General features: G+C 39.7%; 1 protein-coding gene across 1 annotated transcript in view; it reads left to right on the top strand.

Moving 5' to 3' along the window:
* Positions 1–25,638, top strand: part of GAB3 (GRB2 associated binding protein 3) — a 75,696-nt gene extending 50,058 nt beyond the window's left edge. The window contains exons 6-10 of the mRNA XM_002832319.6: positions 375–594; positions 2,654–2,735; positions 3,854–3,956; positions 20,556–20,672; positions 22,508–25,638. Of these exons, the coding sequence (XP_002832365.1) occupies positions 375–594; positions 2,654–2,735; positions 3,854–3,956; positions 20,556–20,672; positions 22,508–22,624 (639 nt within the window). The 3' untranslated portion in view covers positions 22,625–25,638. The remainder of the gene's footprint in view (positions 1–374; positions 595–2,653; positions 2,736–3,853; positions 3,957–20,555; positions 20,673–22,507) is intronic.
* Positions 25,639–26,018: the final 380 nt, after the last annotated feature.

The following is a 26,018-nucleotide window of genomic DNA, read 5'->3' as shown; positions in this document are numbered from 1 at the left end:
GTCTCCCCTGAAGACTTGAACTTGCTTGGGAACTACAGGACTTGGTGTTCTATAAGGGCCTTATTGGTTCTAATGGTTCAAACACTTGCTCAACTTGGTGTAGCTACTTAGGGCATCACTTTATGCTTAAAGCATTTGCATAAATTCATAACCCTCTGTTTTCCAGTGTCAGATCTTGGAGAGTTATTGCCTATACTAAAACGATAAGTCCAGAGGCAGAACTTGAACTAGAGGCTTGTCTGACTTTGCTGAGGAAGTTCAGAGTTATACTTGGATAATTTGGAACTGAAACCATATGTACAGCTTTGGCCGCCCTCTGATAGCAGTTTCCATGACTGGTCTGTGGTTCCCAATCTGTATCTGTTCTTTTGCAGCCATGCAGGTTCTCCCCGATGTACCCCACACCTTCAGCCAGTATCGAAGACAGCTATGTGCCCATGAGCCCCCAGGCTGGTGCCTCTGGTCTTGGACCCCACTGCAGCCCTGATGACTACATTCCAATGAACTCAGGAAGCATCTCAAGCCCATTGCCTGAGCTACCTGCAAACCTGGAACCTCCCCCAGTGAATAGAGATCTCAAGCCTCAGAGGAAATGTAAGCACTTGACCAGGCCTGCTGTACAGGGGTAGGGGAGCAAGGTTCCGGTGGTTGCATAGAAAAGGTTTCTGTAAAGGAAGACCTAGAGAAACCACCCCAGAGGGCCGGAAAGTATAAGGTCAGGAAAGAAGTGGCTGGGATAGAATAGGAAGGGCTGGGGCACCTTGCTGCCCCAGATTGTCATGATAATAGGAGTCGGGGGACTTACAGGCACTGTGGCCTTGCAAATACAGCTGACAAAGCCAGGTTCATTCCAGAGGGCTCGTCTTTGGCTGTTTCCCTAACAAAGGCCCAGGAATAAGTGATGGTGGATTAGAATGGAATCCCACCTGGTATCTCCTCATTAGACAGCACTTGAATGTAATCATAGTGCCAGCCTCTGTAAGGCAGTCAGGAATAGCCTTTGACACCAATTCCTGAAGGTCAGACCCAGTCACATGCAGTTTATCACTCATCGTTCTGTGCATGCCCGTCAGCAGAGGTATTCAGGGATAGAAGAGGATTTTGGCAACGAGCAGGCTGACTCCTCTGCACACGGAGTTACTTGCAGCTTCTGTCTTACTCCCAGGCAGCTTCTCTGGTCTGCTAAGCAGCATGGACAGACAGGGAGATAGATAGGAAAAGAGGGAAAGAGGAAGAGCAGGTCAGAGTGACTTATTAACTTCATTCTTGCTCATCCTCCCCTTCCCAGTCGGCTGTGTGATTACGAGGAAGCACTGGTAGAATGACTGATCTCTTGTCCATTCCAACTTCTCTTTGCCCTTTAGAAAGCAAAAAAAGTCACTTCAGGTGGCTGTGCCCAAAGCTGCCAACTAAGACCCCTACTCATGCCTGGTCTACTCCAGGCATATTCCCTTAAATTTCAGTCAAACTACATTTATACATTTACAATGCATGTGCTGCACATGTATTGCTGTGGTGGGCACTGGGTGGGATACGAAGATGAGGAAGCAAGGGGAGGATCCCCTCAGTCTGAGGGGAGGACCCTCGAAATAGAATTATGAAATCAGTGCTAAATAGGAGAACAGACCCTGTCTTATGAGGTTCAGAGGAAATAGCCATTAATTCTGGTCAGAAACAATTAAACAACAACAGAACTTTCTGTGATGTTGGAAATAATGGCTATCGAACCCTTGAAATTTGGCTAATGTGACTGAGGAACTACATTTTAAATTGTATTTAATTTTAATAAATTTACATATATGTGTAAATGGGCGCGTGTGGCTAGTTGTCACGACAATGGACAGTGCAGCTCTGCGGGACCTTGTGATAGGCAACAGAAGATGTCTGACACACTCAGGGTTGGAGATATAATGAGTGGATGCAAAGGTGGATACCTCGGCCAGGACTAACTCAGGAAGATGGGCCACTGAGGTGGAATAAGGGTTGGGGCAGATACCAAGTGCTTCTCTAGGTGCTGAGGCTACTGCAGTGAACAAACCAGATATACCCCTATTCTCCTGGAGCAGTTTAGGCCCAGATAAATCATAGATGAGTGTATTATCACAAACTGGGGCTGTGCTGTGAAGGGTAAGTACAGGAACTTGAGAGCCCAGGCTGTGGGGCCTGATCTTGTCTGGAGGCAAAGAGATGGGAAAGAATGTTCTAGGCAGAAGGATCATCAGGTGGACAATGGATTGTAGGTGGGGAAGACTAGGACCTGGCTGATCATCTCTGCCTGTGATAAGAAAGGTAACATTTCCACTTCAGACACATCGGGTGTGAGGTAATAGGTGTTGCAATTCCACAAGGTCAGAGACTTTCATCTGCTTTATTCATCCTGTGCCTTCAACACCTAGAAGCACGCGTGATATACACAGACTTCTTAATAATGCCTTGCCACGTTGTTACCTCCAGCACGTAATGTGACCATTTGCTCAGTATTTGTCTTTACTCCCAGTGAGGCAGGGAAGAGGAGGACAGTGAAATTCACCCTCATCATCAGTGCTGCCTGTTAGTAAATGTGGATTTGGTGTGCTGGGAAAGTGAAATGTCATAGTTTTACAGCCTTTAGATTCTGGCCTTGACCTCCTGGATGTTGCACACTGTCTTGTAGCACGGCCACCTCCTCTGGACCTGAGAAACCTCTCCACCATCCGGGAACATGCATCTCTTACCAGGACCCGCACTGTGCCTTGGTAAGACTGATTGCTCAAAAGAGCCTCATCCAGCACAAACACCCCGGTGTGTGTTAGGCCTCTGATTAAATGTAGTTGAAGCCCACCTGATCTAGTTTAAGCCAAAGGAGGGGTGAGGTTTATTATCGAGAGCAAGAGCTGTTTTATAGATCACAAAGGAAGGAATATGTCTGGGTCTCCCAGGATCCTGGAATCAGGAACTAGTGTGCTGTTGGGAACCCAAGGAATCTACTCAATTCTGCTTCACTCTTCACATCTGTGCATTCCTTTGTCTTTGCAGTATTCTTTTCTATTGCACAATCCTCATGGTCAAAGATAGCTGTACCATACCCCCTGAACTTGTTTACATGCTACAACTCCAGTACCAACAGATGGGCTGTTTTTCAATGCCAATTCAGATTTCCTGGGGAGAGAGAATTGTGTTCCCCAGTCTCAGTGGAACTGGCTATGGCCCAAGCCCAACTTTGTGAATGGGGTAGGACAAGGGAGTTCCCAGGTTCACAGGCTGGGTAGACAGACTTCAAAATGTAATTGCACCCTTTCATTTCACCTTTTAGAGGTTGCATTTTTAGTCCTGAGCTTGGCTCAGGAGTTTCTCGGTTCACTCTAAATGCCACAAAACACAATTGCATTGTAAAGCAGAATTCTGCAATGAGCTGTATTTCCAGCCAAGACTGTGACTCAGCTCATGCTTCTGACTCAGGAGAAGGATGGGAGTTGATTAGCAGTCTTGTGTCCTATCAGAGGAATGGCCATACTTCCTCACTTTTCCTTACATTGAATAGAAACAAGAAGGCCCCAAAGGAGTTTGTTTTTTTTTTTTTTTTTTTTTTTTTTTTGCTAAATGATATGATGCCCTCATCCGTTTAGAAAGCTCATGGGCTGTGTCACATAGAGGGCCTGAGAAAAAGCAGCCTTTGTGAATTGGGAGCCATTTGCCCCAAAGTGGAGCAGAAACTGTTGAGCATTTTCTGCCTCTTCAGGAATTGCTTTGGCCGGAAGGAAGTTGTGTCTGGAAGAGGAGGGCTGAAACCCCATGAGGGCCATGTTAGTTCCTGGCCAGCTTTCAGAGCAGCTGTAAGACATTGCTTTGACCTCATCTATATTTTTATTCTTAGCAGTCGAACCAGCTTTCTCTCTCCAGAAAGAAATGGTATTAATTCTGCAAGATTTTTTGCTAATCCTGTTTCCAGAGAAGACGAAGAAAGCTACATCGAAATGGTAATCTTATATTTTTCACACTCTTCTTATCCTTCACCCCAATCTATACTCTTATGAGCTCATTGTAAAGGAAACACATCCTTCAGTAAGCCCTATGCAATTTTAAAACAACCACTTGATCGTAAAACCAGGCCACAAGCTTTTCTAGACTTGGAACAAATCAATTTGAAGTTGGCTTTCTTTCCTGCAACATTCAACTCCTCATACCATTTTGAAATTGCAGTATTTCAAGATAGCTCAGGGCTGAGGCTTGCTTAGTTTGAAAATGGAAATGCCAGCAATTCTTTTCACCAAGGCTGTGATGTCCTGTTTCACCCCAATAGGTTTGTAGTTCTCTGGATGTCCAGAGTTTAAATTGTAAAAACTCAACATATTACATGTTCCCTTCCACCAGAACACCTGGTGGCCCTGTCCTGACTGCTTCTGAACCTTCCTGGAGGATGAATCACTTAGAGTCCCATTGGGAAAGGTACAGTGCCCTGGACTGTGAGTGTATCTTAGCCTCTGGAAGACTCCTATTATGGGTCTTTCTATAGACCTGAGTGGATGGAGACTTGATTAACCATTCGCAGTTAAAGAGTCCTGATGTTTCCCTTCTAGCCTGTTGTTCCTTCTGTTCTCTTCATCTTGGATGCTATTGAGAACATGGGCTTTTTGAAGATGGAGAGGGACTTTTAGCACCTCTGGCAATTAGCAGACACTTTAGCCATGACACTGCCTGTTCTGCAATTTAGAAATGTAGGGAACTCAAGAGAGAGCTTCTGTTTGAACTACGAAATTTTGAAAAGAGATCTTAGAAGGACAATGTTCAAGGCTCTGTGACAATATACTCTTGAGAAGACAATTCTGCCTTCCTATGTGCAAGGATAATCAGCAACTGAAAATCTAAAAATAGCGATCTCCAGTTAAGCTATAATTAAATGCTTCATTTTACCTTCTTATTTTATTCAAATCATGCTGTAAGTGCACTTAACCGTATGCAGATGCAAAGTGACTCATATACAAATCTGTTATGGTCTTCCCAATATTTCTCACACTTAGTAATGGCCCTTGGGAAATTTCTAGAAGAAAACACTCTGATAAAACGATGCTTAACAGCTGTGCTCTGTCTCCAGAGAACGGAAAAAGGAAGTGAATCTAAAACCCAATGGAAGCAAGTGCAGAGTCATTCCAGATACCAACAGTTCATTTCTGATCTTTGATGTTGTGAGAAAGATCAGTGTTGGCTGGGCGCGGTGGCTCACGCCTGTAACCCCAGCACTTTGGGAGGCTGAGGCGGGCAGATCATGAGGTCAGGAGACCGAGACCATCCTGGCTAACACGGTGAAACCCCTTCTCTATTAAAAATACAAAATACAAAAAATTAGCCGGGCGTGGTGGCGGGCGCCTGTAGTCCCAGCTACTTGGGAGGCTGAGGCAGGAGAATGGCATGAACCTGGGAGGCAGAGCTTGCAGTGAGTCGAGATCGTGCTACTGCACTCCAGCCTGGGCGACAGAGCCAGACTCTGTCTCAGAAAAAAAAAAAAAAAAAAGAAAAAGAGAAAGATCAGTGTTTCATTAACAACAAAGTTAAGAATCGTTTGTTTGCCTAGGTTTATAATCACTGATCAATGACTGTCTCTGTGTATTAGTAGGCAACATGACACAGCAGATTAAGAACCCAGAACACTGGCTGATAGTAGCTATGATCTGGGAACTGTCGTATAAAAATGTTTAAAGGCTATCCCATCTTGTTCAATTGTGTTTTTTTAAACTTTAGTATTAAGACAGTTTCATGTGACTTTGATTTACGTTATTTCACTTGTGCCACATAACAGCCCAATATGGTAGTCAAACCTGGTATGATTTGACTTTGATTTTGTGCATAAGTATATATGTTAATTTATTTTTTTCTCTTTAAGGGCAAGTTCTGATCTGAATGTAGTGATTAAGGCCAGGGGCTGAAACACGGTTTTGCTTTACTGAAATACAAGTTTTGCCATATATCCTTCTTTAAATGTTTGTGAAATTATAGAAAATTTAGAAGAATAAACATAATTTTATTATATGGGATTCCTTCTCTATCATTTTTTCAAGCCCTTTGGTTTCAACAGTTTTGTAAGGCTTTTATAGTAGAGTTCTAGACTCTTAAATCTCACATTAATTTTTTTATTATGGTATTACAATACTTTTAAGTTTTTAGATCATTTTTACATCATACAGTGAAATTGACTTTCTCTTGGTGTGCAGTTCTATGAGTTTGAACATATATAGAGATTTGTGTAACCACCACCATGATCAGAATACACAACAGTTCCAAAATCCCTCATGCTACCTCTTTAGAGCCACATTCTCCCTTCACCTGTAACCCCTAGCAACCATTGATCTGTTCTTCATGACTATAGTATTATCCTTTCAAGAATGCCACAAAAATAGAATCATACGGTACCTTTTAAAACTGGCTTCTTTCACTCAGAATGGTTTTTTTGAAATTCATCCATTGTTACATGTATTAATAGCTCTTTCCATTTTATTGCTGAGCAGCGTTCAAGCATATGGATGTGTCATATCTTGTTTGTCCCCTCACCCATGGAATGACATTTGGATTTTTTTCAAGTTTTTAGGCAATTAGAACTGTTAGATGCTTTCCTTTACAGTTTTCAAAAAATATTTTTCTTGTAGTAAAGCTCTGCTTTCTGTCTCTATGAACTTACCTATTCTAGGTACCTCATATAAGTGAAGTCATACAATATTTGTCCTTTTGTGTTTGTCTTCTTTCATTTCGTCTAGTGTTTTCAAGATTCATCCATATTGTAGGATACAACAGAATTTCATTTCTTTTTGAGGCTGAGTAATATTTAACTGTATAGACCACATTTTGTTCATCCATTCATCTGCTAATGGGCATTTAGGGTTGTTCCTACCATTGTCTATTGTGAATAATGCTGCTTATAAACATTGGCATACAAGTGTATGCTTGACTTCCTGCTTTCAATTTGTTTGTATATATATATGTAGAAGTGGAATTTCTGGATCATACAGTAATTCTATGCTTAACTTTTTAAGGAACCACCAAACTTGTTTTCCACAGTGACTGCACCATTTTACATTACTGCCAGTAATGCACAAGGGTTCCAATTTCTCCACATCCTCACTAACAATTTTTATTTATCTTTTTTTTTTGGAGACAGAGTCTCGCTCTGTTGCCCAGGCTGGAGTGCAGTGGCGCAAGCTCGGCTTACTGCAACCTCCGCCTCCCAGGTTCAAGAAATCCTCCTGCCTCAGCCTCCTGAGTAGCTGGAATTACAGGCGTGTACCACCATGCCCGGCTAATTTTTGCATTTTTAGTAGAGATGGGGTTTCACCATGTTGGCAAGCCTGGTCTCGAACTCCTGACCTCATGTGATCCGCCTGCCTTGGACTCCCAAAGTGCTGGGATTGCAGGCGTGAGCCATCACGCCCAACCTATTTATCATTTTTTATAATCAGTATCCTAATGGGTGTGAATTGGTATCTCATTGTGGTTTTCATTTGCATTTTCCTAATGATCAATGAACATCTTTTTATGTACTTATTGGCCATTTGTATATCTTCTTTGGAGAACTGTCTATTCAAGTCCTTTGCATATTTTTAAGTTAGGTTGTTTCTTTTTTTGTTGTTGAGTTATAGGCATTTTTAAAATATATTCTGGATGTTAACCCCTTATCAGATACATGATTTCCAAATATTTTCTCTCATTCTGTGGGTTGTCTTTTCACTCTCTTGATAGTGTCCTTTGATGTGCAGAAGTTTTTTATTTTGATGAAGTCAAAATTTTCTTTCCTTTTATTGCCTTGCTTTTGGCGTCATATCCATGAAATCATTGCCAAATCCAATGTCATGAAGATTCTCTCCTATGTTTTCTTCTAAAAGTTTTATAGTTTTAGCTCTTATGTTTAGATCTTTGATCTTTTTTGAGTTAATTTTTGTATATAGTATAAAGTTAGAGTCCAACGTCATTCTTTTGCTTGTGGACATTCAGTTTTCCCAGCACCATTTGTTGGAAAGTCTAGACTATCCTTTCCATGTCAAATGGTCCTGGCGCTCTCATTGAAAATCTCGTTGAAAATCAATATATGCAAGGGTTTATTTCTTAGTCTGTATGTCTATCCTTATGCCAGTACCACACTGTTTTGATTAGTGTAGCTTTGTAGTAAGTTTTGAAATCAGAAAGTATGAGTCTTCCAACTTTGTTCTTCTTTTTTGTGATTGATTTGTCATTTGAGGGTCACTTAATATTACATGTGAACTTTAAGGACAGGGTTTTTTATTTCTGCAAAAAAAGACCATTGGAATTCTGATGGGGAATGCTTTGAATCTGCAAACTGTTTTGCATAATATTATCATATTAACAATATTAAGTCTTTCAATTCATGAACACAGGTATCTTTTCATTTACTTATGTCTCCTTTACTTTCTTTCTTACAGTTTTCAATGTATAAGTCTTTGCCTCCTTGGTTAAATTTATTTCTAAGTATTTTGTTCTTTTTGATGATATTGTAAACGAAAATTTTTTTTTAATTTCCTTTTGTGATTGTTCACTATTAGTGTATAGAAATGCAACTGGTTTTTGGGTATTGATATTATATCCTGCAACTTTGCTGAATTTGTTCATTTTAATTTATTATTAGTTTTTGTATTTTTTTAGGGTTATCTATATATAAGGTTATATTTTTATATAATTTTTAGGGTTTATATAATTTTTAGGGTTATCTATATATAAGGTTATATTATCAGCAAATAGAGGTTACTTTACATCTCCCTTTCCAGTTTGGATGTCTTTTCTTTCTTTTTCTTGCCTAATTGCTTTGGCTAGAACTCCCAATGCTTTGTTGAATAGAAGTAGCAAAAGTGGTCATGCTTGCCTTGTTTCTGATCTTAGTGGTATTTGACAGGTTTCTACGTGGATAGACGTCTTCATTTCTCTAGATCAGTGGTTCTCAGACAGTGGTGATTTTGACCCTCAAGGGATATTTGGCAATGTCTTGAAACATTTTTGGTTGCCACAACTTGGAATGGAGGAGGTAGTGCTAATGACATCTAATGGAAAAAAAATCAGGGGGGCTGCTATACATCCTACAATACACGGGACAGCCCTCACAACAAAGAACTATCCAGCCCCAAATGTCATTAGTGCCACAGCTGAGAAATCCAGCTCCAGGATAAATACCTAGAAGTGGTGTTGCTGGGTCATCAAATGTATGTTTAACTGAGTCATCAATTGTTTATTTAACTTTGTAAGATACTGCTAAAATGTTTTCCATAATGGCTGTACCATTTTGTACTCCCACCAGCAACTTATGAGAGTTCCAGTTGCTCCACCTCCTTTGCCAGCATAGTTGGTATTACCAGATTTTTATTTTTTTATTTTTTTTTAAGTTTTCTTTTTTTTAATATACTTTAAGTTTTAGGGTACATGTGCACAACGTGCAGGTTTGTTACATATGTATACATGTGCCATGTTGGTGTGCTGCACCCATTAACTCATCATTTACATTAGATATATCTCCTAATGCTATCCCTCCCTCGTCCACCCACCCCACGACAGATCCCAGTGTGTGATGTTCCCCTTCCTGTGTCCAAGTGTTCTCATTGTTCAGTTCCCACCTATGAGTGAGAACATGCAGTGTTTGGTTTTTTGTCCTTGCGATAGTTTGCTGAGAATGATGGTTTCCAGCTTCATCCATGTCCCTACAAAGGACATGAACTCATCATTTTTTATGGCTGCATAGTATTCCATGGTGTATATGTGCCACATTTTCTTAATCCAGTCTATAATTGTTGGACATTTGGCTTGGTTCCAAGTCTTTGCTATTGTGAATAGTGCCGCAATAAACATACGTGTGCATGTGTCTTTATAGCAGCATGATTTATAATCCTTTGGGTATATACCCAGTAATGGGATGGCTGGGTCAAATGGTATTTCTAGTTCTAGATCCCTGAGGAATCGCCACACTGACTTCCACAAGGGTTGAACTAGTTTATAGTCCCACCAACAGTGTAAAAGTGTTCCTATTTCTCCACATCCTCTCCAGCACCTGTTGTTTCCTGACTTTTTAATGATCACCATTCTAACTGGTGTGAGACGGTATCTCATTGTGGTTTTGATTTGCATTTCTCTGATGACCAGTGATGATGAGCATTTTTTCATGTGTCTCTTGGCTGCATAAATGTCTTCTTTTGAGAAGTGTCTGTCCATATCCTTCACCCACTTTTTGATGGGGTTGTTTGTTTTTTTCTTGTAAGTTTGTTTGAGTTCTTTGTAGATTCTGGATATTAGCCTTTTGTTGGATGAGTACATTGCAAAAATTTTCTCCCATTCTGTAGGTTGCCTGTTCACTCTGATGGTAGTTTCTTTTGCTGTGCAGAAGCTCTTTAGTTTAATTAGATCCCATTTGTCAATTTTGGCTTTTGTTGCCATTGCTTTTGGTGTTTTAGACATGAAGTTCTTGCCCATGCCTATGTCCTGAATGGTAATGCCTAGGTTTTCTTCTAGGGTTTTTATGGTTTTAGGTCTAATGTTTAAGTCTTTAATCCATCTTGAATTAATTTTTGTATAAAGTGTAAGGAAAGGATCCAGTTTCAGCTTTCTACATATGGCTAGCCAGTTTTCCCAGCACCATTTATTAAATAGGGAATCCTTTCCCCATTTCTTGTTTTTGTCAGATTTGTCGAAGATCAGATAGTTGTAGATGTGTGGCATTATTTCTGAGGGCTCTGTTCTGTTCCATTGGTCCATATCTCTGTTTTGGTACCAGTACCATGCTGTTTTAGTTACTGTTTCCTTGTAGTATAGTTTGAAGTCAGGTAGCGTGATGCCTCCAGCTTTGTTCTTTTGGCTTAGGATTGACTTGACAACGTGGGCTCTTTTTTGGTTCCATATGAACTTTAAAGTAGTTTTTTCCAATTCTGTGAAGAAAGTCATTGGTAGCTTGATGGGGATGGCATTGAATCTATAAATTACCTTGGGCAGTATGGCCATTTTCATGATATTGATTCTTCCTATCCATGAGCATGGAGTATTCTTCCATTTGTTTGTGTCCTCTTTTATTTCGTTGAGCAGTGGTTTGTAGTTCTCCTTGAAGAGATCCTTCACGTCCCTTGTAAGTTGTATTCCTAGGTATTTTATTCTCTTTGAAGCAATTGTGAATGGGAGTTCACTCATGATTTGGCTCTCTGTCTGTTATTGGTGTATAAGAATGCTTGTGATTTTTGCACATTGATTTTGTATCCTGAGACTTTGCTGAAGTAGCTTATCAGCTTAAGGAGATTTTGGGCTGAGATGATGGGGTTTTCTAGATATACAATCATGTCATCTGCAAACGGACAATTTGACTTCCTCTTTTCCTAATTGAATACCCTTTATTTCCTTCTCCTGCCTGATTGTCCTGGCGAGAACTTCCAACACTATGTTGAATAGGAGTGGTGATAGAGGGCATCCCTGTCTTGTGCCAGTTTTCAAAGGGAATGCTTCCAGTTTTTGTCCATTCAGTATGATATTGGCTGTGGGTTTGTCATAAATAGCTCTTATTATTTTGAGATACATCCCATCAACAACCTAATTTATTGAGAGTTTTTAGCATGAAGAGCTGTTGAATTTTGTCAAAGGCCTTTTCTGCATCTATTGAGATAATCACGTGGTTTTTGTCTTTCGTTCTGTTTATATGCTGGATTACGTTTATTGATTTGCGTATGTTGAACCAGCCTTGCATCCCAGAGATGAAGCCAACTTGATCATGGTGGATAAGCTTTTTGATGTGCTGCTGGATTCGGTTTGCCAGTATTTTATTGAGGATTTTTGCATCAATGTTCATCAGGGATATTGGTCTAAAATTCTCTTTTTTTGTTGTGTCTCTGCCAGGCTTTGGTATCAGTATGATGCTGGCCTCATAAAGTGAGTTAGGGAGGATTCCCTCTTTTTCTATTAATTGGAATAGTTTCAAAAGGAATGGTACCAGCTCCTCCTTGTACCTCTGGTATTACCAGATTTTTAAATTTTCTACCTTCTAATGGATGTATATTGGTATCTCAGCGTGGCTCTAACATGTACTTTCCTAATGGTAAATTATGTTGGACATATTTTGGTGTGTTTACTTGCCATCCATATATTTTCTTTGGTGGAGTATCTGTTCAATCTTTTTGCCAATTTTTAAATCAAGTTGTTTGTTTTCTTACATTGAGTTTTGAGAGTTCTTTATACATTCTGTGTACAAGTCCTCCAAAGGGGCCAGGCACGGTGGCTCACACCTGTAATCCCAGCACTTTGGGAGGCTGAGGTGGGAGGATCATCTGAGGGCAGGAGTTTGAGACCAGCCTGGCCAACATGGTGAAACCCTGTCTCTACTAAAAATACAAAAATTAGCCGGGCGTGGTAGCACGTGCCTGTAGTCCTAGCTACTCGGGAGGCAGAGGCAGGAGAATCGCTTGAACCCGGGAGGCAGAGGTTGCAGTGAGCCAAGATCATGCCACTGCACTCCAGCCTGGGTGACAGAGTAAGACTCTGTCTCAAAAAAAAAAAAACAAAAACAAAACAAAAAAAACCCAAGTCCTCCAATGGATATATAGTTTGCAAATATTTTCTCCATATCTGGAGCTTGTCTTTTCATTCTCTTCTGTCTTTTGCAGAGCAAACATTTAAAAATTTAATTAAGTCCAATTTATTGATTTTGTTTCCTTAATGGATTGTTATGTCTAAGAACTCTGCCTAACCTTAGTTCATTAGAATTTTCTCCTTTATTTCCTTCTAAAAGAATTATGGTTTTACATTTAGGTCTATGATCCATTTTAAGTTAATTTTTATATGAGATGTGAGGTGAAGTCAAAGCTGACATTTTGCATATGGATGTCCAAATGTTTCAGTACCATTTATGAAAAATATAATCCTTTCTTCATTGAATTTTCTTTGCACCTCTGTAATAAATCAGTTGGGCATATTTGTGTAGATTTTCTATTCTGTTCCATTGTCTCTCTCTTTGCCTATGCCATACAGTCTTGATTATTGTAGCTTTGGAGTAAATTTTAAAATCAGGAAGTGTATTTTCTCTAACGTCATTCTTGTTTTTAAAACTTGTTTTTGTTATTCTACTTCCTTTGCCTTTCCATGTATAATTAGAGTCAGATGTTCTTTATCTACAAAAATATCCTGCTGAGACTTTTTTTTTTTTTTTTTTTTTTTTGAGACAGAGTCTCGCTGTGTCACCCAGACTGGAGTGCAGTGGCGCCATCTCGGCTCACTGCAAGCTCCGCCCCCCCAGGTTCACGCTGTTCTCCTGCCTCAGCCTCCTGAGTAGCTGGGACTACAGGCGCCTGCCACCCCACCTGGCTAGTTTTTTGTATTTTTTTTTAGTAGAGGCGGGGTTTCACCATGTTAGCCAGGATGGTCTCAATCTCCTGACCTCGTGATCCACCCACCTCAGCCTCCCAAAGTGCTGGGATTACAGGCGTGAGCCACCATGCCCGGCCTAACACTTTTTTTAATTGGAATTGCATTAAATCTATACATACATTTGAGAATTGAGTCTTTACTATTCTGAATCTTCCAATTACTGAGCACAGTATATATCTCCATTTATTCAGATTGGTTTTTGGTTTTTTTTGTTTTGTTTTTTTGTTTTTTTTGAGACAAAGTCTTGCTCTGTCACCCAGGTTGGAGTGCAGTGGCACAATCTCGACTCACTGCAACCTCCGCCTCTCGGGTTCAAGTGATTGTCATGTCTTAGCCACCCAAGAAGCTGGGATTACAGGCACACACCACCACGCCTGGCTAACTTTTTGTATTTTTAGTAGAGACAGGGATTCACCATGTTGGCCAGGCTGGTCTCGAACCCCTGACCTCAAGTGATCCGTCTGCCTCAGCCTCCCAAAGTGCTGGGAATACAGGCATGAGCCATCGCGCCTGGCTCATTTATTCAGATTTTCTTTGATTTTTTTTTCCCCTCATAATTTTGGAATTTTTACATAGATCTTATGCGTGTCCTATTAGATTTATATCTAAGTATTTCATTTTTGGAGCTATTATAAATGGTATTTTTTAAATTTCAGCTTCCAATGACCCACTGGTGGTATATAGAAATATGATTGGCAGAGTTCAGTGGCTCGCACCTGTAATCCCAGGACTTTGTGGAGGCTGATGTGGGAGAATGGCTTGAGCCCAAGAGTTCAAGACCAGCCTGGGCAACAAAGTGAGACCCTGTCTCTACAAAAATGTTATTAAAAATTAACCATGCATAGTAGCTGTGCCTATAGTCCCAGCTAATCAGGAGGTTGAGACAGGAAGATCCCTTGAGCCCAAGAGTTTGAGGTTGCTGAATTAACTTATTAATTATAGGAGGTTTTTATTTTCTTCAGATTTCTTGGGATTTTTTTTTTTTTTTTTTTTTTTTTTTTGGTAGAGACAGGGTCTTACTACGTTGCCCAGGCTGGTCTTGAACTTCTGAGCTCAAGCCATCCTCCCACCTCAGCCTCCTAAAATGCTGGGATTATAGGCATGAGCCACTGTGCCAGGCTTTAAGCCAGTCTTGTATTCTCTAGATAAACCCCATTTGGTCATGGTGTATTATTTCCTTGTATATATTGCTGCATTTCATCTGCTAATATTTTGTTGAGGATTTTCATGTCTGTGTTCCTAATGGGTGTTGATCTTTAGGTTTTTGTAGTGTCTTTGTGTGGTTTTGGTATTAAGGTCATGCCAGGCTCCTCAGGAAGTGTTCTCTCCTCTTCTAGTTTCTGGAACAGATCGTGTAGAATTAGTTTTGTTTATTCTTTAAATTTTTGGTATAATTCACCAGTGAAACCCTCTGGGTGAATTCAATTTCTTTAATACAGGATCATTATCTATTTGATCTCGGGTGAATTATGGTTATTTCCTAGGAGTTTTCTAGTTTTACCTTCACATTTGGATTATACCACCTTGAATTAACTTGTGTGTGCTGTGAGATAGGGGTCAAGACTCATTTTTCCCCATATGTTTATCTAATTGGTTGGCACCATTTATGTAAAATGACTATCATTTACTGACTATTCGGCAGTGCCATCTTTGCCATAAATCAAATATCCATATATGTACGGTTTTTTATGGACTCTTAATTCTATTCTGTTGGTTTCCCTGTCTATCTTTGAACAATACAAACTCCCTTAGTTGCTGTAGCTTTATAAGACTCAATATCAAGGAAAGTAAGTCCTCCTGCTTTGTTTACCTTCCTCTAGGTTTTTTTCGTTTTTTTTCTTTGACTTTTCTACTCCCATAAAAATTTTAGAAACAATTTTTTAATTTCTACCAAAAAAGGAAAAAAAATATTGTTCTCGGCAGGAAGGGTGATCAAACTTACTTTATTCAACATTACTGGAGGTGAAACTACATTTATTCTGTTTTTAAAATTTGATGGAACACTTTGGTAGGCGAGATAGCATGAAAAACACCTCTTATTATAAATATGATACATTTTTAAATCTAAAACTCAGCTGACAAGAAGGGAAGGGAAAAGAAATCTCTGGGGCCAAAAATATTGAGAAACAGCAACCCCCGAATTAATAAGAATTACAAACAATAGAATCAAATATGGAAGTAGGCAGTTTTTGGAAACACTGGATTTTGAATATAAAATAAGTAGTTTTACTATATTTAAAGAAATAAATGAGAAATTGAAAGTTGGATTAAGTAATGAGATACTATTAAAAATGGCCAAGTAGATTGTAAAAGACCATTTACAACTTGTAGAAATAAAAACAAGAATGAAATTAGAAACTCAAATGAGATAAACAGACTAAGCACAAAGAGTGATTTAGTGAGCTGGAAGATAATTTATGAATAAGTTACTAATAAATCAGAACAAGGAGTTAAAAACATGGAGAATATGAAAGAAATTTGGGACATGGAAGATAGAATAAGAAGGTCAAATATTTGTATAGTCAGAGTTGTTGAAGGAGATTATAGAAAAATAGGAGAGAAGCAATATGTCAAGGGATAATGCTAGAGTTGCTCACAATTCATGAAAGGTACCATTCCTCCACAAGCCCAAAGACTTACAAGCAGGTTAGTATAATAAAATGTTAGTGGAGTATACATGGTGGGTATATTTTCTTTAATTTGGCTGATTGCTGGAAAAATTTTATAATAATAAGTTTAGAAAAACCCTACAAAAGTGAAAGAATAAAGGCAAAAACAGAAACTAACAAAATAAACAACAAAATCAGAGAGGATCAATACAGCTGTAATTGGCTCTTTAAAAAGACTAAAATTTAACAAAACTAATACAAAAGATATTAATACAAATAAGTAATATTAAGAATGAAAAACAGATAATAATTACAAATACATGAGAGATAACTACCTAAGAGAATTTTGTGAACAACTCTGTACCAATAAATTTGAAAACTTTTGTGATAGGCAAATTCTCTGGATTAAAAAAAAATCAGAAATTGACTCAAGTAGAATTAGAAAATCTGAATGTTTACGTACCTAATAAAGACACTGAATCAGTAGGAAAATTTGTACTACAAAGGATCATAAGGCCCAAAAAACTTTACAGATAGTTTCTACCAAAAAGAAGAGATAAGTGCAATCTTACATAAACACCTACCAGGAATGGGAGAAGAGAATATTACCCACCTTACTTTATGAGGCTAAAATAATTTGATAAAACAAATAGCAATTACATAAGTAGAAAGCTGTAGGCCAATGTTACTGGTGGATGCAGATTTCAAAATCCCAAAGAAGAATATGTCTAACCAAATACTCGTACACAAATGTTCATAGAAGCATTTTTTCATAATAGCCAGAAAGGGAAAACAACTCAAATGATCATCGACTGATGAATGTGTGAATAAAATGTAGTATAATATATAATAAAATGTAGTATAATATTCCATTGTATTATGCAGCTATAAAAAGAAATAAAGTGCTGACACATGAACCTCAGATGGAAGATTGACCGCAAGCTTCCAATTTCTCTCCATCCCAAAACACCCTCTAAAATAACAGTAAAGAAATCTGTTAAAGGCATAAACCCACAAAGATATGAAGAATTGGAGAAGAAAATAGCAGTAACATATTGGAAACTGGATTGCAGGTAGATATGTAGTAAATGACTTAGAAGACCCCTCCCCCCCCCGCAAAAAAATTAAATCTTAAATGTGGTGGAAGGAAGGCAAGAAGCAACTTGACTTATACTGCAGACTACCCAAAGAGTTCAGGAATTGTCCACAGTAGGTAGTTCTGAAGTAGGGTTGAAGGGAAAGTAAAAGAAGCAGTAATGGTCAAAGGCATCAGGTAAATTCCAAGATCCCTTCCCTCACTCCATGGAGGTGAAACACTGTGACTTTCCATCCCCCATCTCGTAGAAAAGTTGAAGTTCAGGCTCTCTGGAGAGAGTAAAACAAAAGGTCTCTGCACTGGGGCATACTAGACATATTTGACCGCGAATACTATACCAACAACAAGGTGATTAAGTAAATAGGCATAATGGATATGAGAACTATTCTCAAGCCCTTTTCCAGAATGTTGACAACCAGACCTTTACAATTGAGTTTGGAGATTAGAAAATATTTCTCTGGGCTATTTGAGCAGCCCAAGTGGCAAAACGTAGTTCCTAATATTGGTGGTTACTCAAGATAACCACCCAATGGGATCACCTTGCAGAAAACTCCAGAGTTGACAAACACCATCCATGTACACAAAGCTTCACGTTAGCTTTTTGGTCTTTCACTCATAAGTATAAGCAACGGTCAGTGATTTCATGTGACATTTCAGGAGAACTCTAGCATGAAAGATTGAAATCAAAACAGATTGGAGGAAATAAGAACTATGCCAGAAGGAAAAGTCTTTTTATTTATTTATTATTTTATTTTTTTGTGAGGCGGAGTCTCACTCTGTCACCCAGGCTGGAGTGCAGTGGTACAATCTCAGCTCACTGCAACCTCTGCCTCCCGGATTCAAGCGATTCTCCTGCCTCAGCCTCCGAAGTAGCTGGGACTACAGGCATGCGCCACCATGCCTGGCTGATTTTTGTATTTTTAGTAGAGACAGAGTTTCACTATGTTGGCCAGGCTGGTCTTGAACTCCTGACCTCAAGTGATCCACTCGCCTCGGCCTCCCAAAGTGCTGGGATTAAAGGCGTGAGCCACTGCGCCCGGCTAGGAAAACCCTTTTTAAAACTCTACTATTACCAATATTCTCAGAGAGATGAGCTATTACAACCATAAACCAGCAATATCTATTAAGTCAACCAAGCACATTAACAGATTAAAGGAGAAAAAAGATATATTATCTTACTAGATGCAGAAAAAGCATTTGATAGAACTCAACATCTATTCATGAAAAAATCTATTAGTAAACAAGGAATAGAGGAATTTTCTTTAACCTCATAACAAATGAAAAATGAATCTTATAGAACCTATAGTAGATATCATACTCAGTGGTTAAAAGCTAAAAACATCTCCTAAAGAAACAAAATGAATAAGAATTGGAAAGGAAGGAAGAAGACAAAGAGTGATTATTCATAGATGAAGCGATAACTCAAAATAATCTGCTTATATGAGTGATAACTCAAAATAATCTACTTAGAAATAATTAGAATTACTAAGTTAGTAAAATAAATAATTACAATTAATAAAAGATATCAAGACTGATGGATATAAAATCAATATACACCATCCAGTTCGATGTCTAGATAATGGTAACAAATAGAAAAAAGAATTTAAACAAAACTTACCATTTACAGTAACAACAAACTCTAGGCATTTAGCGATAAATCTAACAAAAAATATTGTGGAGAAAATTACTAAAACTTATTGAAAGACATTAAGGAGAATGAAATAAGTGGAAAAGTAGACCATGTTCCTGAATAGGAAGACTCAAATATTAAAGACATTATCTAACCAATTCCCTAACAGAGATTTTTGAGGAACTTTGAAGCTGATTCTAAAAGGGTCAAGATCACGCAAGACATTCTGGGGGAAACTAGGTTATCCATGTTGAGTAAAAACAACAACAAAAATGGAATGAATTTTATTTCTATTGGACCACCATATACAATATTAAAATCCGTTCAAGTGAGATTATTGCTTAAACATGAAGCAAATTATTGCAGAACTTTATAACTTCAGGAAAAATACAGAGAAATAAATTATGACCTTAGCATAGGGAAGGATTCCTTAAACATAAAGTAAGCCATACAGGAAAAGATCGACATATTACATTAAAAGTATTTCTTAGTCAAAAGAAATACCATAAAAAGAAATGAAAAGACAAGAAGCTAGAGTGTGATGAGCTATCTGCAACATACATGATAGCAAATGATTACTCTCCAGGGCAGAGGAAAAAGTACTAAGAGTAAGTAAGAAAAATATACAAATAATTCAATACAAAAATTAACCAGAAACAAGGCAAAAAAAAACAAAAATAACAAAACAAACCCAAACAGGCAGTTCACAGAGGAGAAATAAACAAATGACCTTTCAACATATGAACAGGTGCTCATACTAATTAATAATCAGGGGAATGGAAAATCAAACCACAGTAAGATACCATTTTACCTGTCTCAGGTAGGAAAAATGTTAAAAATTCTGACAATACCAAGTGTTGGCCAGGATGGGAAGCAATAGAAGTTCTTATACACTCCTGGTACACGTGTAGATTGGTTCAGTCTGGAAAATAGTTTGGTGATATTTAGTAAAGATGAAGATGCTCATATCCTATAACCCAGTGATTCTATTCCCAAGTAAATGCCCTAGAATTTCTCCCACAGGTGCATGAATGTCCATGGCAGCATTGCTTACAATAGCCCCCAAACTGGGAGCAACTGAAATATCCTTTGATGGCAGAATGATTAAATAAGTCATGCAATGGAATATCTGACCCAGTGCAAATGAGTGAAATAGGGCTAATGCTTCTACACAAGTGAATGTAGAGTACCTAATATTGAACACAAAGCTGAAGCCACCCAAAATGCATACAATGTGATTCTGTTGATATGACATTCAAAAACAGGCAAAATGAAATAGTCTATTATTTAAGGATACTTGCATACTCATAAAACTATGTTTAAAAGTAAAAGGAGCGGTAAGCACAAAATTCAAGATAGTGCTTTACCTCTTGGGAGGAGAAGGAAAGATGGTAGAGGGGAAACAGCTTCAAAGATATGGATTGGTAGCATTTCACTTCTGAAGCTGGGCCCTGATTTTCATCTGTGTTATAACTGTTTGTATTGTGCAAACCATATTTAAGTGCATTTGGGATATGCCTTCACGAGAACTTTAATAAGTATAGTTGATATTGTCAGGGTTTAATCTCTGAAGTGTCACAGGCCTGTCAGATTCGTGAAGCAAATTCCTTTTTGAGTGAATTTTGGCAAACTGTTCCCATGGTGAATAATGGTATGGTTTCATTGTGAAGGCCAAATTGGCTATATTCTGTTTGAAATTACAGTTCTCACTCAGATATGCAGGCTGATTGACTCAGGTCTCATCAGACTATTCTGTTACAATCTGACGGCAGCTGCTTGGATGAAGCCACAACTTGCCCTCCTTCCCTTGAGCAACCCAGATAGACATCATTAACCTGACTCCTGTGATGTTGGTTCCTAGGAGGAGCACCGAACAGCCAGTTCCCTGAGCAGTGGTGCTCTTACATGGACAAAGAAATTCAGCCTAGATTATTTGGCCCTGGACTTCAATTCAGCATCACCAGCCCCCATGCAGCAGGTAGGAAGGGCTTTGCGTCTAAGAATTCCCAGGTGATTCCATCTCTGCCTAGACTTTTCTGATTATTAAACCATGCATATTCTCCTTAGAAAGTGTTAAAAATGCAGACATGTATAATGAAGAATATTAAAATCAGCCCTCATCCTGCCTCCCAGAGAGAATTAAATCTTGGTGTATTTCCTTCTAGGGTGTGTTCTTTGTGTGTATATGTATAAATAGATGTGATATTCACACTTCAAAATTTGGACCAAAAAGCTTATGGAAAAATATCTCAGGCAGAAATGAGGGTGGAGTAGAGGACCCTCCAGGTGTAGGAACATCCTGTCAAGTGATAGCCTAGTTTGGTTAGACTTGAGGGAGCAGTGGAAAGAACTGTAAGTTGGAAGTGGAACCCCTCAGTAAGGGGCCTTGAATGCTAAGTTGGGCAGCTACCCCTTTGGGTAGAATTCTCATCTGAAAAATGGGAATCAGAAATGACAACATTTATGTCAAGGGCTGTTGTGAGGATTAATTGAGTTAATACATGTAAGTTATCATATCTGTGAACTAGTATCACCCACTGTACAGCGTAAAGAATGAGTGCATGGGAAACAATGGAGGACTTTCCTGCTCTTTTGCTGAGGTAACTCCTACTTGTTTTCTGCTTTTAATATCGTTCCAAAAACCTGATATGAGATTGGAGAAAAGCTGGTAAGAAGGGTGGGAGCAATAAGTATAAAAGGAGCATTAGTCAGTTTTGGTAGACTATGCACTCAAAACAACCCCCAAATCTCATCTGCTTTCAACACAAAGGCTCTTTTATTGCAGGCCAGAGCCTTTGTGTTCCAGGTCATCTCCAGTCCAGGGCCGAGGCAAGAGAAGCAGCCCCCATCTGAGGTGTGCTGGCCTCCTGGCAGAGGAAAAAGAGAGATTGCAGAATCACAGAATACCTCTTTCTCCTTAGGATTGGAACATGTCACTTCCTTTTTGTTATTATTGTTTTGTTTCCTTGAGACAAGATCTCACTCTGTCACTCAGGCTGGAGTGCAGTGGCATGGTCATAGCTCACTGCAGCCTCGATCTCCTGGGCTCAAGTTATCCTCCCATCTCAGCCTCCCAAGTAGCTGGTACTACAGTTGCACACCATCACCCACAGCTGTTTTTTATTTTTTAATAAAAAATGATCTTGATCTCCTGGGCTCAAGTGATCCTCCTGCCTTGGCCTCTGTATTAGTCCATTCTCACACTGCTATGAAGAAATACCTGAGACTGGGTAATTTATAAAGGAAAGAGGTTTAATTGACTCACAGTTCAGCATGGCTGGGGAAGCCTCAAGAAACTTACAATCATGGTGGAAGGGGAAGCAAACACATCCTTTTTCACATGGCGGCAGGAAAGAGAAGTGCAGAGTGAAGTGGGGAAAGCCCCTTATAAAACCATCAGATCTCTTGAGAACTTACTATCATGAGAACAGCATGAGGGTAACTATCCCCATGATTCAATTACCTCCCACCAGGTCCTTCCCAGGGCACATGGGGATTATGGGAACTACAATTCAAGATGAGATTTGAGTAGGGGCACAGCCAAACCACATCCCAGCCTCTCAAAGTGCCAGGATTACAGGCACGTGCCACCGTGCCAGGCCATGTCACTTCCACTTACATTATATTGGTCAAAGCAAGTCAAGTGGCTAGAGCAAAGCTGAGGGAAGCACAAGCACACATACAAAGTATAAAGCTTCCACACAGAGGAAAGGGCAACAAATATTTAACAATGTAATTTAATACAAAAGGGTAAACATTTTCCTGACATTTTAAGTTAGATGTAATGAAAACCTTTTTGTTCTCCTCCTTCAGAAACTTCTCCTTTCAGAAGAACAAAGAGTAGACTATGTCCAAGTGGATGAGCAGAAGACACAGGCTCTCCAGAGCACAAAACAGGAGTGGACGGATGAAAGGCAATCCAAAGTATGAGAGGTGCGGGCTTGCGCCTTGTGTGAAACAGGGAAGCTTAGGGCTCAGTTTGAGTTTTTTCTTTTTTTTTTGTCCACTAAAAACACACTGATGGTCAACACAGGTCAAAACCAAGAGAGAATGTGTAGTTTTCAAGGTCTTGGCCAGAACCTTTAGGAAAGAAGACCTGTTTATACATTGAAGGAAGAAAAGAAGGAAGCAGTTGCCTTCCAGAGGGGGCGCTGAGAGAATCTAGCCTCCCCTCTGTCCTATTGGAGCAAATATTGGAGTGAGTGTTGCCACCAACAGGATTTTATCATTTGACTCCAATACCTGAAATTCTGACCTCTCTCCTGTGCTTCAATGAGAATGATAAATTATCCTAGCAAAGGGGCCTCCGGAGACCATCTTGTTCCAGCCTCTGAAGACAGTTGAGGAGATCAAGCCCAGCAATGGTGGCAGAATCTTACTCCACAGACTTCAGCAGACTAGTTATTTCAATACCCAAAGAAAGACAAGTGAGAGGGGCAATGGATCTCAGGCTCTGAGATAAGTATATCAGATGACACCGGTGGCTCTAAGGATATTGCAATTAAGCAGCTACCTGTAGCCAGGTATTCTGCCGCTCTTGGCCTTTTCCCATGCATCGTCTCATATCTTCTCCGAAAGACCTTGGAAGATAGGCCTGGAAGAGACTGTTGATGCCACTTTGAAGAAAAGAACACTGAGAACTAGAGGAGGGAACGCTTTGCCCAAGATTACTCACAAAGCCAAGACCCAGAGTCCGGCTTAGAGAATAGAGTTGTCCAGGCTGCCAATTGCAAGCTCATTCCTCTACCTCATACTTCCTCTGAGGATTTTGACAAAATGGATTAATTGGGTGAGCCTTGGAGACATGTGGGAAACACCTGCAGACACAAAATGAGTAATCATCCTGTCTCCCTTTCAATAGGGATCTGAACAGGTGTTTTGACACTTGAAAGGTGTGCATGTCAAGTGAGGGTTTCTTTCTGCGATGTTCAACTGGAACTCTCTCATCAGTAGTTACAATTAGAAATACCTACTGATGGTCAGTCTGAAGGCCATTCTCATGGTCACCTATATGGTGTGTTTCCCTGTGAGCTGATTAATGCTAGCAGAGGAATTTTTACCACCTTGGGGAAAGCATAGGTTGTCCCTGGTTATCCTATGATGGGCCCAAGCTTTGGAGTGATAGAGAAAAATGACCAGGAAAAAACCTATGAATTCCATTCTTAGGTTTCCCAGCCAATTGCTCCCTTCTGCTTGAGAAGTGACTAGGTACTGAAAGTACAAACACTCCCACTTTATAATGAGGGCATCATGTCACCCCTTCCTTTACAGGTCCTGGGGTCCAGGAGACCCAGAATGAAGGTGTCAGTTGGGCATGAAGTGTTATTTAATGTCCGTTCTTGATCCTTCTGAGCACCTACAGCTGGAAACTAAGCAGATACTGGTCCTGTATTCTGACTGAGATTGTGTCTTCTTTATGAGGATAGATCAAATTGGCAGTCAGGCCCATGATAGTCAGTGCAGTTGGGGCAGTTGTAGACTTTGCTACAGGATTTCAGGGTTTCCAGTCACCCCACAGGTAAGTAAATGCCAAAGTCTTCTTTTTTCAGACCATACAAGAAGTCATTTTGATTTTCAAAGAAGCCATTTTGATTTTCAAAGAAGCAGGTTCTGGTGACATTATTTTCTTCCTTGGACAAAGTGGGGGAAAATTTCTAAGTATTTTAACTGAGTTCAGGGTCCTTAGTGAGCCTGGACAGAGCAAGGAGAGGGCTCCCCACTCCCTAAGCCCCACAGCCAGCTCTGCATCACCACACACAGCCAGAGCCTGTGAGGAGCTACCTTCTTCCCCATGTGACTTGCAAAGAGTCTCAGGCAAGAAACCAGGGCTTCAAATTGCCAGTTCCCATGGAGGGTGGTTCCCTCATGTGGAGTACTTGTGTTAGGATCAGTGGTTATCTGACAAAGACTGGTGCAGAAAAAAATTGTAGGCCCAAGTGTCAAGAACCACACCAGATTGGAGATAGAAAAGAATAGCTGAAATTATGTCAGTAGTGAAATGTCACTCAATTGACCCACTGAAAAAAGAAAAGAAATCTGTTTCTACAAAACATTTCCAGAAACGTATTTATAGCATGAAGAAATACACACATGGGTAGTGTGACCTGTTTGGATGTGATTACTTAAAAATGGAATGCTCTGAATAGGGACTCTCTACATTAAAGGTATGTAAGGCGATAGGGGTCAGAATTTTAAAAATTTAATTTTGAAAAAGGTGACTCACCCCTCATTTCCAGAGTGTATGCAATTATGTCCTGCTTTGATAAAACTGCTAGAGGATGGCTATGCAAAAGCATAACGATTCAAGGAAACAAAGTATAGGTCGTTTTTGAGCTGACAGCAGCAAAGCCACCATAAGTCAAAATATTGGTTTTGGTGGAGATGATCGATGTGTGCATGTGTGAGAGAGAGCTATGTTTCTGACCAAGGTCCTGATGTTTGTTACAGAAATGATCCCAGAGACCTGCAAGATGTGGGAATCAGCACAACAGGGCAATGCAGCAATTAACCCCACATTGTTTTCTGTAGTTCCTTTTTGTTTCATTTTCTTCTGTCTCATCTCGTTAGAAAATTCTTCCCAGTCAGGGGTCGTCCAGTGCAGGACGGGGGACCCAAGGGTCTCAAGCCTGCAAGTCCAGAAGGTGACAAACCCAGGAGCACTGGGAGTTAAGCTTTCCTTGGGGAGGGAAGAGCCTTGATGTCCAGCACACAGCCTGGCTATAAAGGCACGAAGCGACCTACCCACTGTACAGTCCACTTCACAGGATCAGCTGAATCATGACCTTTAAAAGTTCCGAGTTGAAACTGAAGGCTCTCCTCAGACCTGGCTTTTTCCTCAGTCCCTGTTCATACCATCTCTGCAGCCACAATCACACTGATTTTTCAAATTCATTTTGTTTTTGCTGTTTCATTTCTGGCATTAATAAAAGTCTTATAAGGAGAAATCGTGACTTAAGTTCTTTTTTATTTAACTGATGACATCCAATATAAATAAGGAACATGTTTTGAAAGCGGAATATTTGAAAATGGACTTCATAACCACTTTTACGTTGAAGTACAACAAACTTAACCTGACTCACGTGCATGTTATTTCACTGCAAACAGTTGAGCAGGTGTCTGTAATCAGTACTGCTTCGGCTCAGCCAAACCATATCTTGTCATTTTCTTTATTTCTTCGTTGGAAACTTGCTTTGATAATTGACAGTAAAATCAACTGCTCTCCCTGACACCATGTATAACATGACCTTCGTGATTACTTGCATGAGAAGGCAACTGCCCTACGCCTGCCTGTCCCCAGCAGGCGTCTCTTTTGCCACCACCTCCC

Source organism: Pongo abelii, chromosome X (genome assembly GCF_028885655.2).
Source record: "Pongo abelii isolate AG06213 chromosome X, NHGRI_mPonAbe1-v2.0_pri, whole genome shotgun sequence".
In the NCBI taxonomy this organism is placed as follows: Eukaryota; Metazoa; Chordata; class Mammalia; order Primates; family Hominidae; genus Pongo; species Pongo abelii.
This window is presented reverse-complemented; position numbering and strand designations above follow the sequence as displayed.